Below are 18027 nucleotides of genomic sequence, written 5' to 3'. Positions count from 1 at the left end.
GGTTTCTAGAAAATCCGCCCTTTTAAAAAAACACTGATTCAATTGATCAAATTCACTTACATCGGTCAATGATAAGATTTCTCTAATGTCACTTGATCTGCACGGGTCACCCATTGTTTACAGTTAGTACACTAAACTCACACAAATAAAGAGAAAACTATTCACAACACAAAATACTATTCGCAAAATGCTCAATCACTCATCGGTGTGCAAAACAACAACACACTGAAGAATCACGCGAGCCGCGTCCCGCCCGAAATAACAGCTGGTATAACCACGTACACTAGCATCTGGTACAGACCAAGAGGTATACAAAGACCACTAAATGTAAAAAACAACTCACGGGCTTTCGTTATATGTAATTTAGAACAATATTACGCCAATAATAGCGCGGGTGCAATTAATTTGATCGGCAAGTGCCCGTCGACTTAAAATAAGACGGCGACGTTTAGAGAAAGGTGCCGTCGACTTAAAACAAGTCGGCCGACGCTCGGAGGGTTAAGGCTACGGCCACACTCACCGTTTTTGTCGCTGCGTCAGAATCGCATGCGACGATGACGTTGCGTCAGAATCGCAGACATGGGCCACACTCGCCGTCAAAAACGCAGATCTCAGTGGCAAAGATGTCTTCTCTAAGTGAAGCAGACTTATTACTAGTGTTAGCTGTTAGATCTTATTTGAAAAAGAAAAGAAAGAGAAGATTTGGTATTCATCCAATGAACACAGTGCGTTTGAGCCAAGGCCAGTTTTATACATTAATGAGTTTTTTGCGTAATGATAATGAAAAGTTCTTCTCTTATTTTCGAATGAGTGCCACATCGTTTGATGAACTATTAGCTCTAGTGAGAGATGATCTGTCAAAACAAGACACCAGACTACGTCTGAGTATACCAGCAGAGGAACGCTTAGCTGTAACTTTGAGGTACGTAACAAAATGTGACAATTACTCTGATATTATAATAACATTTGACAAAATATATTAAATGCTTCAACGTTATCAATTATTCCACGTTCCTACTTTATATTGAAATGGAAAAGGAAAATTTAAGGAGGCGAAGTTCAGTCGTCTCTACCACTTAACCTCAGAACAAATTTCATGTTATTATAATTTTAAATCCATTACTTTAATAGTTATTTGTAATAGATTATAATTGTATTTGTTGTTGTAGGTAAATGAGATAGCAAAATATCAAATCAAACAAGTAATATTTGTAATGCAAGAGGTTATGTAATCTTACATTTAAATAATGCAGTAAAAATAATTAACACTTTTGCAATGAAGGTGTCCAGTCCAATTACAATTCTTCAAAAACACTAAACACATCCGAATTATTGTTACTAAGCGATTCAGAGGGTGTAGGGGACTGAATGTTAGCCTGGCGCTCTCTTGGAGAAGCATCCGTCCAATTAGGGTAGTTATATTGGGGATGATTAGGGACGTTTGGTAGCTGCTGCCACTGGTGACTTGAGTGGGCAAAAAATGCAGGGGGAGGGTTATAGCGTTCTACTGCCAAGGCTTGCTGCATAACTTCCGTAAATTTCATCCGAACCCACAATTTTTTGTCAACAGGAAGGTTTTTTAACATAGGCAAAAAGGATAGTAGAAAGTGCTTATCAGCTTCTTCTTCTTCATCCGTTGGCTTGCTTGCATTTGTCAAATGTTTAAGTACGGCCATTTCAAAGGGAGTCTGTCGATATTTTTTGTTGATACGGTTAGGCGCTGCTTGGTTGGGCGCTACTTGGTTAGGTGTTGCTGGTTCTGAAGCAACTACCTCAGTCAAATCTTCGTTGTTTTCTTCAGTAGCCGCATTTTCGTTTCCAATGTCGGGTTGCTCATCAGGAACATTGGTGGTTGTCCTGCAAGAAAATAGCTCTTCACCATTGAGTTCAGGATAAAAGTTAAACTCTCAAATTTTTTACCTACAACAAGTTAAACCTGTTAAAAAAAACAAGTTGAAAAAGGTTAGGTTAGGTTAGGTTAACAGATTTGCTAATATTTTCTTATTAATTCTTACCTCCTGTCAGTGTTGTTCGCAGTGAGGAACAGCAGTTGATCGAAGTACACATACTTTTTCTTCTTCTTTTGGCTACTGCCACTAGGTAATTTCAAGTTTTTCATCTCCCTCGCAAAACAATCTCGTAGTGATCTCCATTTTTTTTGCAATTCCTTTACTGTAATAAAGACAGTTTATGCAATTATATACTTTATCAAGGATACATGTTAGTAATGTAAATTACATTAACCAACCAGAAAAGTCCAAAAAGTTAGATTTGTTTCGTTTCAGGTGGGGGGGGGGGGTTGGGTTTTATGTTCAAGTCCCCAATAATAAACTTGAACAACTAACACAGTGTCTTATTACTGTGAGATAAAATATATATCTACAGATTTTGTTATTTTTTTCAGGTTTATTGCTACAGGAAACACGTTCAGATCTCTCGCGTTTGAATACCGAATTGGTAGATCGACTATAAGTAAACTCATCAGAGAAACTTGCACGGTTTTATGGGCTACTATGAAAGAAAAGTTTATGAAACTGCCAAATACCGAAGTCCCCCAGGGGCTCATAACTGTTATGAGTACGTGGACGGCGACCACGGGGTTACCCGAGCTGAGTATGTCATTACTTCTACTTACTTGTGGCATTCTCTTATTCTTATTCTCTTATTCTTCTTATTCTTCTTATTTCTTATTCTGGCATACCTTGGCCACCCTCTTCTACTTCTGACACTGGACATTTCCAGTAGTCTGTTCCTCTTCTTCATCCCTATATCTTCCCGTCTTGTTCGACCGTTCCAGTACATGGCCCGCTGGGAGTGCTTAAGCCGGCGCTGGTAGCCCAATCTGGCGTCGGTAAGAGCTGATGTGAGCTAGTCTCTGCCGAGGCGTAAGTCATGTACTGGTTCAGAAGCCAGCCACTTCGATGTCCTTGGTCAGGAAGTGTTCAGTAGGCAGGGGTGTCGGAGCCCCTGCTGCCACGTGCGAGTCCAAGTTGTGCGCGTATACCCAGCTTGGTAAACGATAAAAAACCGGGCCCCAGGGAACTGGGGTAGGGTTGTCCCACAAGCTACGGTTTGAGAGACGCCCGAGGGCATGCCCGTTCCCGGTCAATCGGCCCGCACTACTCAACACGATGCGCTGGTATACAACTTTATGGCTACATCAAACCCCCCCGCAGGGCAAACTAGAGTTGTAGAAAGAGACCTTTACGATCCGGACAGAAAGCGCGGTCACGCTAGCGATTCTGACGAAACGTCGACAGAAGTTGAAACCAAGCAACGGAAAACAGAAGAACCTCACAGTGAAGAACTTGACAATGCCATCCCCACACCATTATTCCTAATAATAAGCCACAAGGAAGAAGGCAAGTCTTTGAGCAAGATCAGTCCCTTCATTATAAATAAGGCCCTTGTCAACACAGCAGGACAACCAAAGTCAATCAGAAAGTTGAGAAACGGAACAATTTTGGTGGAGGCTGCGAATTGCGGTCAAGCCAAGAAGCTCCTGCAAATGCAACGTTTCTTTGACCAGGTCGAGATCAATGTCAAACCACATCCTTCTCTAAACTCCTCTAAGGGAATTGTTTTTAGCCGTGATCTCATCGATTGCAGTGAAGATGAGCTCAGAGAAGAGTTGCATTATTCGATGGTAACGGACGTGGTTAGGATATTTAGGACTGAGAACGGTCAAAAAGTTCCCACAGCTGGATTGATATTGACTTTTGCTATGCCTCAGCCCCCGTCTACTATAAAGGCCGGATACCTGTCCTTGGCAGTAAGACCTTATTTTAAAAACCCTCAGAGGTGCTTTAGGTGCCAAAGGTTTGGGCATTCTAGCAAGGTGTGCACCAATTCAGAAACTTGCTCTCGTTGCGCCACAGAGGGCCATAACGAGGAAGGCTGTAAAAACGACATCCAGTGTGTAAACTGCAAAGGGAAACACCTATCATCCTCTAGAGAATGCAAAGTATATTTAGAGGAAAAAGAAATTCTTAAGATAGTGACCCTCGATAAACTTTCCTTCAACGAGGCTCGCAGGGAGTATAGGAGAAGGGTTGCCCCTACTCCCAAAAAGGGAGTATCCTACTCTGAAGCCGCTGCTGCCCCGGTCCATCCTACCCAATGTTCATCCTGCTCAGTTTTGGAGGGTATGCTCCGAACTCTAACCGAGCAGGTTGCCACTCTTGTGCAACAGCTTGCTGCCGTTGGAGGAGGGCATTCTTTATCGTCGCCAACAATATCTACTCAAAAGGCCCTTACAACCGGCTCCAAGCAGAATCAGCCCCAAACATATTCAGCAGTCGCATCACATTCCAAAGACAGATCGCAACAGAACATAAAACCACAGTTATCCTTGGAAGAAAAAAGACAGATTTCGTCCAAGCTCAAAGCGTCGATTCAGAAAAAAGTAGACAATAGGACGAAGGTGCCGGTAAGAAATTCACCCTCATCTAAATCCTCTCTACAGTCAATTCCTGACGAAGATATGATCGATGACCCTTTGCAGTTGCAGTCGGAGTTCCAGACAGTTCAGGGAACCTTCCGCCCAACTGCAAACCATAAAAAGAAAATAATTACTTATAAATAAAAATACGATTGAATATAAAAACAAATCATGTTGCTACAATGGAATATTAACGGTTTGAGAAGTCACCTAGAAGACCTAAAGATCCTTATAAACACGAAAAGGCCCAAAGTAATATGCCTACAAGAAACCAAATTAGCTCCACACATACATTTTAATCAAAAGGACTACAACACTTTTCGTCGCGACTACTACCAAGCCATTGCTTGTGGAGGTGTTGCGATACTAACTGATCCCTCCTTAAATGCCAGAGAGATAAACCTCAATACCAATCTCCAAGCAATTGCAGTAACAGTATCACTCCCTATTACAGTAACTATATGCTCCCTGTATCTACCACCAGCCCCTCTGGTTGTGGCTCGCGATGATCTGAGTGATCTCATTGCTCAGCTTCCAGTTCCCTTTCTGATTGTTGGCGACTTCAACGCTCATCACCTTTCTTGGGGTTCCGGCCATTGCGGTCAGCGAGGTAACATGGTTGCCGGGTTGTGCGACGGATTACAACTTGTGATCCTCAACGATGGGTCGGCCACCTATATGTGCCCCAGAACTGGCGCGTGGTCTGCTATTGACTTGTCGATCTGTAGTCCTGCCTTATCCACCAGAGTCCATTGGTCTGTCCTATCCGACCTGTCGGGAAGCGACCATGCCCCGATTGCTGTGGCTATTGAATCCCTTACCCAGCCGTTGACCAAGACTCCGAGATGGATAATTAACAAAGCCAATTGGGATGAATTCAAAAAGAGCATAAGTTCTCAAACCGAAAACATTCAAAACACTGATATAAACGCAGCAACATCGTTATTCACATCATCACTGGTTTTAGCGGCCGAAAAGAGCATTCCCAAAACTTCGGGGAAACCAAAGAGGCACAATGTGCCGTGGTGGTCCGATGAATGCTCAAAAGCCCTAAAAGACCGAAGAAAATGTTTAAAAATATTTAATAAATTTCCGACTGAGCCAAATCTTGAGCGGTTCAGGAGATCAAGAGCGAAGGCTCGACAAGTATTCAGACTGAGTCGGCGCCAATCTTGGCTAAACTTTACCGACCACATTACTCGAACTACTCCTGTGTCAGACGTTTGGAGAAAACTGCGCTCTGTGTGCAATAATCACTCCCCACCCCCCATCTTAGGTTTAAAACATGGAAATGATTTTGTTACCGAGCCCAAGGCGATCGCAAATAGGTTTGCCTCCTACTTTGCGGGAATCTCCAAAACATCGTCCTACGACCGCGAGTTTAAAAATTTCAAAGCCATACAAGAATCGCTCCCCCTTAATCTGAATTTACACGACGACTCTCCTCTCAATCATCCTTTCACTCTCCACGAACTAAACTCTTCACTAAAGGCCACCTCCAACTCCGCTCCAGGTCCCGATAGCATACATTATGCAATGCTGCGAAACCTACCAGCTGGTATTAAACATGATTTACTCCTTCTGTACAATAGAATATTTATAGAAAACAAATTCCCTGTGTCTTGGCGTCGATCACATGTTATCGCATTGCACAAAATGGGCCAGGATAGCACTTCTCCTGGGAGCTATCGACCTATCTCACTAACGAGCAGTCTTTGCAAGACCCTCGAACGCATGGTCAATCGGAGACTCGTCTGGTTTTTGGAGAAAAATAATCTCCTATCTGCCCCACAGTGTGGCTTTCGTCAGGGGAGATCGTCTACTGACCATTTGATAACAATGGAAACGGCCATACTGAATGCTTTCATCCAAAGAAGGCAAATGACTGCCGTTTTCTTTGACTTAATGAAAGCATATGACACTGCTTGGAGAAGAGGTATCATAAATACACTGGTATCTTGGGGAATTGGAAACCACATGCTGGCGTTCATTAACGGTTTTATGATGGATAGATCTATTCAAGTGAGGCTAGGAAAAACTCTTTCTGACCCTTTCATTCAAGAGAATGGAATTCCGCAAGGAAGCGTCCTGAGCTGTACTCTGTTCGCTATTGCCATCAATGATATCGCCTCTTGTGTCGCCCCTCCGGTACATTGTTCTCTCTTCGTTGACGACTTCGCCATCTTTGTTACTGCAAAAAAGGCTTTCTACAACGGAGCGTGCTCTTCAGCTCACTATTAATCGCCTTGTTAAGTGGTGCGGTAGAACTGGTTTCACCTTTTCTCTGCCAAAAACGAGGTGCATGGTGTTCTCTAGGTTGCGCTCTGTCGATGAACCAACACTTTTTTTAAAGGGTCAGAGAATAACGCCTTGTGAAGAAATTAAATTCTTAGGCCTAACCTTCGATCGCCGCCTTACCTGGATTTCACACCTTAAAAATCTTAAGTCTAAATGCCTTAAGCGGCTAAACCTTATCAGAGCTCTGAGTGGGACGAATTGGGGGGCAGACAGGACCTGCATGCTCAGGTTCTATAAAGCCTTTATACGCTCCTGCTTGGACTATGGATGTCAGGTTTATGGATCAGCGAGACCTAATGCACTCAAGATGCTAGACTCAATCCACAACTCTTCTCTAAGACTGGCCACGGGAGCATTGCGATCTAGCCCTGTGATTAGTATATATGCCGAAACAGGAGAGCCTCCGCTTAGTCATAGAAGAGTTCAACTTTCATTGAATTACGTCCACACACTCATGTCCAAACCTCAAAATCCCGCCTACGACTGGGTCCTAAACAATTCACTACACGATCAGTTCATTACTAAACCGAGGCACCCTGCACCAATTGGTGTAAGAGCTATATCATACAATTCTCAGATAGGTCTAACCGATTACGAGGTCAGGGAGTTGCATCAGTGCGATGTCCCGCCTTGGTCCGTAACTCCACCAGAAATAATCTTGAGCCTCTCCACCTTTAAAAAACATACGACACCGGACACCATATATCATCAAGAATACCGTCAAATCTTACAACAACTCTCTCCGTGCGATGTGATATACACAGATGGATCAAAGGATGGTCCGAGGACAGGTTGCGCTTTTGTTACTGCGGGTAGACGATACGGTTTCCGACTCCCCAGCGACTCCTCTGTTTACACGGCTGAACTGACAGCTATACAGAAGACCCTGAACATTACGTGGTCTAGAACTGGTAAGTTGGTAATCTGCAGTGACTCTCTTAGTAGTCTGCAAGCAATTGGCGACATGTACTCTAAGAACATCTTGGTTCGAAGTATCTGGTCCTCACTACACAAGCTACAGTCGGAGGGAGTGGTTGTTATTTTTGTCTGGGTTCCCGGACACGTAGGCATCCATGGCAACGAGCTGGCAGACAGAGGAGCAAAAGAAGCTTTGGAGCTCCAACCATTCACCTTACGGATGGTGGCATCAGACATCACTCCTGTGGTGAAAGCCAAGGTAAAAGCTATGTGGAGTTCCGAATGGCAGGCGGTCTACAACAACAAGCTAAGAATCATCAAAGACTGCACAAGACCTTGGGGTACAGCTCATCGCCGGAGTCGGCGTGAGGAGGTGGTGTTGTGTCGCCTTCGTCTTGGCCACACACTGCTCTCTCACGGCTTCCTTATGAATCGAGGGGACCCACCGATTTGCGCCACATGCGACACTGTTATTACAGTGAAGCATGTGCTGGTCGACTGTCCTTGCTACTCAAGGTGCCGTCGAGCTATCAATCTGCCAGCTTCGTTAAGGGATGTGCTAGGTGATGACGAAACTGTTGTGAGGAGGCTCTTCGCCTTTTTAACAGCATCCTCCCTAGTAAGCAAGATTTAATTTTAATTATTTATTCCTCCATACTTTGATACCTACGTTGTTTTGTTCCCAGGTTTATGCTTGTTATTTAGTATTTAATAGATTTATTACTCTTGTTGCCTAGATCCTAAGCTATTAGAATCAGGATGGCCCACCTACAGCCATGCTCCACCATGTTCTTGTTTTGTTATAAAATTATTCAGTATCTATTTCCCTATTATTTCGTTTTTAATTGTTGTCATAGTGGCCCATTTACAGCCACTCTGACAATAACATTGATTGTTGAGTTTGTTGCATTGTTATTTAGTATATAGTATATACTTTGTTATTGCTTAGACTTAAACTAATTTATTTAATGTTCTCACGACCTTATACGTACTACCAACAAATGACAACGCCACAACATGAGCTGTTGTCTTGAATCTAGAGGCCATTGATAACCTCTTGTGTTTTATGGCCCTAATAATAAAAAAAAAAAAAAAAAAAAAAAAAAAAAAAAAAAAAAAAAAAAAAACAAATACCGAAGAATGGGAAGAAATTGCCAATGGCTTCAATACTCGTGCAAATTTTCCAAACTGCATGGGAGCCTTGGACGGAAAACATATCCGAATAGTGAATCCTCAAGGAAGTGGCTCGGAGTATTTCAACTACAAACAATTTTTTTCTGTTGTGTTGCTTGCTTTGGTTGATTCAAACTATTGTTTTACTGCAATTGATATTGGTAGTTACGGAAAAAATAGTGATTCTAATATTTTTAGACAGTCTGCCTTGCACAATCTGCTAGTTAAGGGAAAACTTAGTATACCAAATGATCAAAGATTGCCTGATTCTGAAGATGACACCCCAATGCCTTTCGTCATTGTAGCAGATGAAGCTTTCTCAATGACTCAACATGTTCTTAGGCCATATGCTAAAAGAAATCTAACCACACAAAAAATATTGTTTAACTATCGGCTTTCACGAGCTCGTCGATTTGTTGAATGCACTTTCGGTTTACTTGCTAACAAATGGCGAGTTTTTCATGGTGCTATTTGTTTGGACTCAGAATTTGTTGTAGAGGTTGTTCAAGCCGCATGTGTTTTACACAACTTTGTACGTGTAAAGCCGTGTCCACACTATGCCGCGGCTGGCTTTTGGCAATGCCGCGTTGGCAAAGCCAACGCGGCAAACCTAGATTTTGGCTTGTCGTCTACACGTGAGTTGGCATTCAGTCGCAAAATGTCTGACGAGGAGGATGTACTAGTTGCTTTAGGCGCGTTTGCAATTATCAATCACGAAAAATTGCGTAAACGACGGTTTTGGGTGCGTCCAAGCCTTCAAAGTAGAAGAAAATACGGAACTAGTGAGTTGATGAAGGATTTGGTATTGGATGATGAAGACGAATTAAATCTCGAGTACAGATATGGATGTGGTTTCAAAAACTTTTTTCGAATGAAAAGTAGTGACTTTGAAGATCTTCTAAATAAGATAGCTCGTATCATCCAGAAACGAGACACGTCCTTCAGAAGTGCTATTCCTCCACATGAACGCCTTGCAGTTACTCTGCGGTTTTTGGCAACGGGAGACTCTTACCACTCGTTAAGTTACACATTCAAGATTTCAAAGCAAATAATATCAACCATCATCCCGACTGTTTGTGAAGCAATTGTCAGTGTATTACAGGATTACATCAAGGTAAGAAAAAATTGTATATTAGAAAAAACCTTTATTTGGTAGACATGCGTCTCAAGTTCCGAACAAAACACTCTCCATTACAAATGAAACCCTTATTTACTTAGTTAAAATGAGTATTAAGTTAATTACAATAACAAAAATGAACAAAAGTCTTAACTCAAATTTGAATTTTGAAGAGATGAGGTGTAAAATTCTCTTTTATTTAAATTTGTAAAATTATTATTACAGGTGCATCAATATATTGTCGATAGAGTCATTGGCCGTATGGGTTGATAGCGAGGAGCTTATGACTGAATCTGGAGAGTTTGCGTGTGTGATTCCGTGAAAAGACAGCTGCTCACTACATGGGTTTGGATTGGGACAAGCTGGTGGCATCGGGACAGAAATCGGTTGTTGTACGTAGTTCGGTGTTGGGTAGAATGGCTGTGAGTAACTTCCGCCGATTGGGTTGCCATAGTCGTACTTGCCCATTTCTGCTTCAAACAGAATATTACTAATAAGGTGTTTTGCAATTTTCTGAGCATTTGATGATGGGAGGTCTTTAATACGCAGTCCTACTTGCTCTCCAAAAGATTTGAACTGATCCATACCTTTATGCCGACCTTGGATACTTCTCATAATTGACAGAGCTTCTTCTGTAGCTGTAGTCTTTTTTTTCTTTTGTGGGCCTCCGCCTGGCCGATCAGACTGTTCCTTTGGCAAACTTACACGTTTTCGAGGCGTTTCTCCACTTGGTCCAGCAACTTGGTCCTGGTTGACAGTTTGCGATTGGTTTGCAGTATCTCCATCTTTATTTGTATGCTCGTCCTAAAAAAAAGGAAAAGATTAATGATTGGATAATGAATATTGCTATATTGTTGTCATTTTGTTTCAGATGCCAAAAACAGAAGCAGAGTGGAAAGTTATTTCAAAAGAGTTCAATGATAAGTGGAATTTCCCAAACTGTGTGGGGGCCTTTGATGGGAAGCATATTGAGTTGCAAGCACCTATCCATAGTGGCACAGAATATTTCAACTACAAGGGGTTTTTCAGTATAGTTCTATTTGCGGTGGTAGATGCGCACTACAACTTTATCTACGCAAGTGTTGGTTGTCAAGGAAGAATATCACACGGAGGTGTGTTTAGTCACACAACATTCAGAGATTGTCTGAGGAACAACACAATGCATCTTCCTCCTCCTACTCCTCTTCCTGGAAGAACAGATAAAACACCGTATGTTTTTGTGGCCGATGATGCTTTTCCTTTATCGAAGCACATCATGAAACCATATCCAGGTATTCAAAAAAAGGACTCTAAAGAAAGAGTGTTCAACTATCGGTTAAGTAGAGCACGTAGAGTTTCTGAGAATGCATTCGGCATAATATCCTCTGTGTACCGCATACTACAAAGACCTATGCTATTAAAACCAGAATGGGCTACGCTGGTGGTGTTGGCAGTACTTTATCTGCACAACTACTTGAGGAAAAGTAATTCCAAATCAGTGTACAACCCCGTGGGAACATTCGACTCTGAGTGCTCAACTACAGGTGAGATCAATCCAGGACATTGGAGACAATCCCCTTCAAATCAAGCTTTGGTCAACATTCCTCGAACTTCAAGAAGAAGCACTGATGAGGCACAAGCCACTAGAAAAGAATTTGCAGACTTCTTCGCTTCCCCGGCTGGAAAATTATCCTTTCAACAAGACAAATAATTAGCCCTAACTATGTAATATGTGTTTGATATGAACGTAAAATATAATTACTAATACTTACTGTGTCAATATATATTTACCTGCGTGATTGTGTCCGTCGTTTCGTTAGGTGTATTTCGATCCTGGAGAAATAGCATGTTGTTATAGCAAAACCATTTACTCTTGTACACATCAGAATTTCCCGCACCAGACTTACTTGAGTCTCTCTCCTTTTTTATTTCACGTAAAAAATGGCACACTAGGTTTTTAATTTTCTTTTCCACTACTGCTTTGTCAACACCAAAAACATCTGCTATTTCTTGAAGAGCATCTTGTTTCTTGTTTCTGTCTTTGTACCCTTTCAAGCGACAGTCCCACAGAACAGGTTTATCACGGTAGAGCTCAATAAGTTGACACACTTTATCGTTCGTCCACTCCATGACTGTACTCGGCACTGTCTCAGCCACAACTGAACCACGTGCATGCCGCGTGAAGCCAACGGTTGGCTCGTCCCCACTACCGGCTCTCACCGGCTTCCTTTGATGGAGACCGACACTAGAGCGATTTTCGTTGGCAAACCATTGGCTCAGCGGCATATGCCAACGGCCACGTCTACATTGCATTGGCTTTGCCAACGCGGCATTGCCAAAAGCCAACCGCGGCATAGTGTGGACACGGCTTAAGAGACGGTTTTCAGTTTGAAGACACCCTGTCTTGTCCTTTAGAAGACATACCCGTGTTGGGCACTGGCGGCGCCCCTTTGACTGCAAAAGCAATCCGCGATAGATTCGCCAATTATTTCACATCCCCCGCTGGAAGCGTTCCTTGGCAATTTGACATGATTTAAATAACTTACTCTTAAGTATGCCATTAATAATATAGGAAAGTTTTGTAAATGAGCTTGATAAAAGTGTACATTACTGCTTTATAAACTGAAACTCCCTTAGATATGAACACATCATATTTATATTATTTTTTATTTATAATATTCAATGCTGTTCAGTTTCATGTAATGTGTGCATAACATTGATAGTTTTAGTAATTGTTGTGCTAAAATTATAGTAATTTCTGTAAAACCTTACAGTCCTACATTTTATTTTGTACGCTACAGGGAGCGATTACGATTTTTCACGGAAGACTGGAGTAAATTTTTTTAAGCAGTTAAATATTCTCTCTACTTGCACAATTACTGGAAAATGTGGTTAGGTTAGTTTTTCAGTCATTGCTTATTTTTTGTAAATGGTCTTGTTTTTATGAAAATAAATTCATTATTATTTCAAGTACTAAAATTTTACTCACCTTCTTTATTTTTTTCCTCATTAGTCATCTGCTCCCAGTTCGAAAGCACTATCCTGGCCACCTCAATCCATAGCTTAGATTTTAAATCACGGTTACTGTAGTCCTTTAATTTAAGATCCCAAAGTGGAGGACGGATGCTCACCTCGTTAATAAATAGTTCGGTGTCAAACATTTTAACTAATAGAATTATTACAACAAAGAAGACACTTGTCAAAGAGGTCACAAATAGAGTGAGGTGACTGAAATGGTATAGGAAGTAAGAAGAGTGGGGAGGGACAAGTTGCGACAGGAACGGCGAGTGTGGCCACCTTCATTTGATAACATAAGCTGCGTTTTCGTCGCAGCGACCGAAAAACGCTACATGTTGCGTTCGAATCGCTGCCGTCGTCGCAGGACGGCCAGTGTGGCCGGCTCCCATTTAACTCCATTCTAAACAGAGATTCTCCTATCGTTGCGATTCTGACGCAGGGACAAAAACGGTGAGTGTGGCCGTAGCCTTAGACACATTTTTAAGAGGTTAAATGTAAGAAAGGACCATATGGTCCTAATTTCGCCTCAATAAAGAAGTGTTTTTTTCTTTTTTTCTAAATCGAGATGTCTGTTTCCATTATATGCCTTTCGTAAATATGTTGTAGCTTGGTCTTTCCATCAATTTCAGCGCTATTGTATGAATTGAATAGCTCACATTGATCCTTTTTCGGAACAAACACAGAAATATTGAATTATTTTGTGAATATTTCATAATACTTTTTGTTACTTCTCGACGGTTATTGCAATCCTTTACAATCAACATAATCCCGTTGAAGATCGCCAATACATTTGCCACCTTCAATATATTCTCTGCTGGTATTTGCCCTCAGATAGTGGCTTTCTACTTTAGGAATCGACTCTATATGCCGCCTGATTCCTTCATTGACTGATTTGTCTTCATCAGTTTGATGTTTGTTATGCTTTCCTCTTAGATCGTCAGCAACAAAACCCCCAGTTGCCAAGTCTTTTTTGGAAATAACTGTTCTGATTGGCCGGTCGTTAATATCTAATGTGTTTTTGAAGAATTCTTTGCAAACACGAATTTGCTTCTCATTAACTTCAAAATAAAAGGCATGGTTTGGCTTTCTGTTGCTTCCTTCTTTTTTGTATTGATAAGTTGGATTTATGGACACCATGTGTGAGGCTACGAAGTCTCTTTGACGAGTTAAATCTCCAAGTGCCCAGTAACTTTGAAATATCTGTAGCCGTTCATTTTCATTTATTTTAGTTTTACAGCTGATCCTACAGTCATCTTTGCAAAGTGGTTTCAGCTTTTTCTTTGTGAATTCTTTTTTTGTCTTAGATGACGAAGTATAAGCCTCTCCAATGTTTAGTAGTTTTTTTATTTGTTTTTTGACCAATTATCTTTTCAATGACCTTTTTTTTCTTTTGAACGGAGTCAACAGCATTCCCTAAAAGTATGTTATATTCAACATTTTCATCACCTCCGTCAGAGCCTTCCGCCATTACTTCAATAGCATCAAAGTTCTTTTCTTTTTCATTTTGCACTTTTACAGTAGAAGTTTCAATTCGTGCAGCTATTTTAGTCATTATTTCATTAACTTTCCTCTTCTTTCGTGTTTTTGAATCATCTTCTAGGTCGCGTGCATACATAGGATCCTTATCTGAGTCATAATCATCTAAGTCACTAGAAGAATCAGCATTGTTAAAAATATTGCTTTACTTCTTGATTTCTTTTAGGCCGTCTATTATTCCCCAAATTTGAATTAATGAACGGTACTATTGGACTATCTTTATTTGGAACAGAGTTTGCCTCTTTAATTCTAGCCTCCGTGTCATGAACCATAGCCCTAACCGTTATAACATTATGATTATTGTGTGGTGTACCATCTTGATTACCAGTTTGAAATTCAGTGCGGGATTCAGCAGACTGTTCAGGTTGTACTGTAAACTGTGCTTGATAAACGGTAAGCTCAGTTTCAGCTACTTCTTCTCTAACCACTATCCACTTATTGTGACAATTTGGAGTGATTATACTAGAACGAGGCTATTCATTTAGATTCTTAGCCAACTTTAAAATTAGTGAAGTTCTATTATTCATTGTTAATCTAAACGTACCACGTCAGCAAAACTAATAAAAACTTTCCTAAAAAATTGGCACTACTTAAAATAATTAAAAGAAAAAAGTCACAACACGAATTTTTGTAGGTTATTTCTACTACTTAACTGTCACAACTCAAAATAGTGCATTGTTCGTGGACCAACAATGAGATTTTCTTATTATTATTCTAAGCAATAACGACACAAACTCAAAATGTGTCAGTTTTCAAGTGAATGAAAATTAAAAACTCCCGCATATTTTCCTGCAATAATGTAACTTCTCAAAATATGTCACTTTTGCTGAAAAAGTGTAGCACCTTACTCTGAAACAGTTCAGTCACTACTGAGATGTGTCATTCTTCCTGTTACAACATAACCTAAAATGGTCTAGAAGAAAAGTGACACTAGTGTTTTCTGGCGGAATCAGGGAGAATTAGACTTGTGATGTTTTTGCAGTAAAAAGGTTTTGCATTAAATTTTTAGTTGTGACACTTTTCTTATGAATGAACGATTTCATTTACTTATTTATTTTAACATATTTTTATAATTGGTTTCTGTTTATTATATTAACAGCTAGCAGACCCGACAGACGTTGTCCTTTACACACGTCTTTATTTCGAAAATTTTAAAATTAACAATCTGGGCTGTTTTCATAAAAATGTCTATTAAAAAGTTATTACAATATCTAACTTCATTACATTATGTACATTTAATCACACTTCGACCAACCGATAGTGTGTGAGTATAACATGAGTGAAGTAAAATGTAGAGGATGTTTTAAACGAAAACTAAATCTTATTTAAACTGAAGGTAAAAACGTTGAAACCAACTATTTTATAACAGGTATATTTTTTCAATTTACAACTTAATTTATCGTAATGCCATTGAATGTACAATATTTTTTGTTAATCCTTCAGGAGTATACACAAACAAATTAGATGGTTTTCCGACCCTGGAACACGCAACGTATAACTGGCCGTGAGAAAAGCATGGATTTTCTAAATCTAAGCCACAAACTGTCATTGTTTGACCTTGTGACATTAATAGTCATAGCAAATGTCAAGCGGATTGGAAATTGCAAACGTTTGAATGGTATAGGCGAATCTGAAGGAATTATTGGGATCCGTGGTAGAAGTACAACTTCACCTTGAAATTTTCCGCTCGAAATAGTGGCTTCAAGAATGTTGGCCATGATTTTTTTTATGACCAGTCTCGTGCCATTATACAATTTCGGAGCATTCAAACTCGGAAGCAAAATTATAGGTGAACCAATCTTTAATCGCAAATGAACCGCTAACCGCAAAAAGGGAACATATCCACAAAACCAAATTTTTCAGGAGACAAAAAACAGCCTAACAAATGCTAATACAAAAGGAAAAATGCTATAAAATTATATGTTATAGTAAAATGTCACTTACATTAATATTGATTTTTGTTTTGATGATTTTGTTATTGGTGTTTAATCTATAGGGTCTTTTTTCTGTGGAGATGTTCCCTTTTTGCAGTTAACAAACAAAACAGGTACAAAACACCCACAGTTTTTTGATAAAAACTTTTATTTACATTTTATGGCTCAAGAACACATCAATAAAAATGAAAAACAGTTTAGTTTTCTAGTCATTAACAGCATTTCCAGAGGTTGTGACTGGCCAAGAAACAATTTCGTTCCAGAAATCCATTTTGTCTTCTGGGAAGTATGCTATTGCTTTTTTTATGTCCCGCATCTTGACATCATTAATAGGCACTTTTGAAATGTACGCCTTTTTGTCAGCAAGAGTCATGTCTGTGATGGTGTTCCTAAGTCTGAACGTGTCTTCCACAATCCCGTCTATTACGGTGCAGCAAGTTGCCTCAGTAGGGTTTTCTGAAGTGAAGCACAGCTGGTGATACTTCGAGATAGCAAAGTTCCTTTTTTTATCCTTTGGGACGTCTTTTCCATACGAATCATTACTCACACGTTTTTTTTATAAAAAGCTGGCCACCAACCATTAAATTCTGTAATGTCTTCTGATTTAACCTCCACAACTTCAAATTTGCTTTTTATTTTACTGCAGGTTTTTATTAACTGAACTACTTCTGGAAGGGTATAATACCTTTCTTCTCGTCTTAACTTTCTTCTAATTATACCAAAGTCCCTATCAGCTGGCATGAATGAATGTCCTCGTGTTGGAAAGTTAAGAATTATTTTGTTGAAACGTTTTATTTCGCAGAGGGCCATACAGAATCGTACAAGCGAATTATTTTTATTCTGACCAGCGCAGTTATCTCCAACGCCTTACGTTTTGCAGTGTTTCAGCTAAAAAGGTTTTTTTCTTTTTCCATGAAAGCTTTATACATCAAATCAACATTCAGATTTGCTGGCCAATACCGCTTTTCTGACCCAGTATAATGAGACACTTTGGTGGGATACCTTTCGATATGTTCTCTTACTTTAACCAATACAGAGCCTGGTATTGCATTGCAGGAGGACTTTTTACCTCTGTTATCCACAGGTGTGGTGGTTGTTTGCAATAAATGACTAAGTCGATAGCATTGTTTAGCAGAACAACAATAGGTTTCCATAAAACCCTTTTTGCAAACCTTGATGCGTGTACTATTAACAGAAACATGATAACTTAGAGTAAAATCCTTCAATTTGTTGTGATCTACTTGCCCCTGACGCTGCCTCTGAATGGGTCGTAGTTCCATTAAAGACTGAAGGTAGGTATTTTGTTCATTTTTAGTTTACAAGTTGTGGAACTTAGTAAACTCTCCCAACATGTCATCTTCAGAGAAATTTCTTAGACAATCTTGCTTGCATCTGAAAAAAACATAAAATTTAGTTTGAATTGTATAGACCTAATAAAGATGAAGATCTAAGATAATTCAGATGAGTTACATGTGTTTACATTAAGTTATTTGTTAATAAAACCCAGTTAGCTTAAGTAAAGGTTGATGAGATTACTCACACATTTTATAACTATCAAACCTATCAACCACAGGTAACAATGCTCACTTTCTCAACATTTAATGTATTACATT

General features: G+C 40.0%; 1 protein-coding gene across 1 annotated transcript; it reads right to left on the bottom strand.

Annotated features, from left to right (window-relative positions):
* Positions 1–1191: 1191 nt before the first annotated feature.
* LOC124370293 lies at positions 1192–13371 on the bottom strand. Its single transcript, XM_046828582.1, has 3 exons — positions 12916–13371; positions 2016–2172; positions 1192–1857 (listed from the first exon to the last, which is right to left on the bottom strand). The coding sequence occupies exons 1-3, from the start codon at positions 13085–13087 to the stop codon at positions 1296–1298; spliced, it is 891 nt and encodes a 296-aa protein (XP_046684538.1). The 5' UTR covers positions 13088–13371; the 3' UTR covers positions 1192–1295.
* Between the last annotated feature and the right edge of the window lie 4656 nt (positions 13372–18027).

Source organism: Homalodisca vitripennis, unplaced genomic scaffold, assembly GCF_021130785.1.
Source record: "Homalodisca vitripennis isolate AUS2020 unplaced genomic scaffold, UT_GWSS_2.1 ScUCBcl_72;HRSCAF=923, whole genome shotgun sequence".
Lineage (NCBI taxonomy): Eukaryota > Metazoa > Arthropoda > Insecta > Hemiptera > Cicadellidae > Homalodisca > Homalodisca vitripennis.
This window is presented reverse-complemented; position numbering and strand designations above follow the sequence as displayed.

Bases quoted from the DNA above. Each gene is read 5' to 3' on its own strand.
- LOC124370293 (XM_046828582.1), bottom strand. From the start codon at position 13,087: ATGTTTGACACCGAACTATTTATTAACGAGGTGAGCATCCGTCCTCCA. The intron at 2,173-12,915 runs GTGAGTAAAATT...TCTTTATTACAG, and splicing joins TGAGGAAAAAAATAAAGAAG to TAAAGGAATTGCAAAAAAAA. The intron at 1,858-2,015 runs GTAAGAATTAAT...ATTTTCTTGCAG, and splicing joins GCGAACAACACTGACAGGAG to GACAACCACCAATGTTCCTG.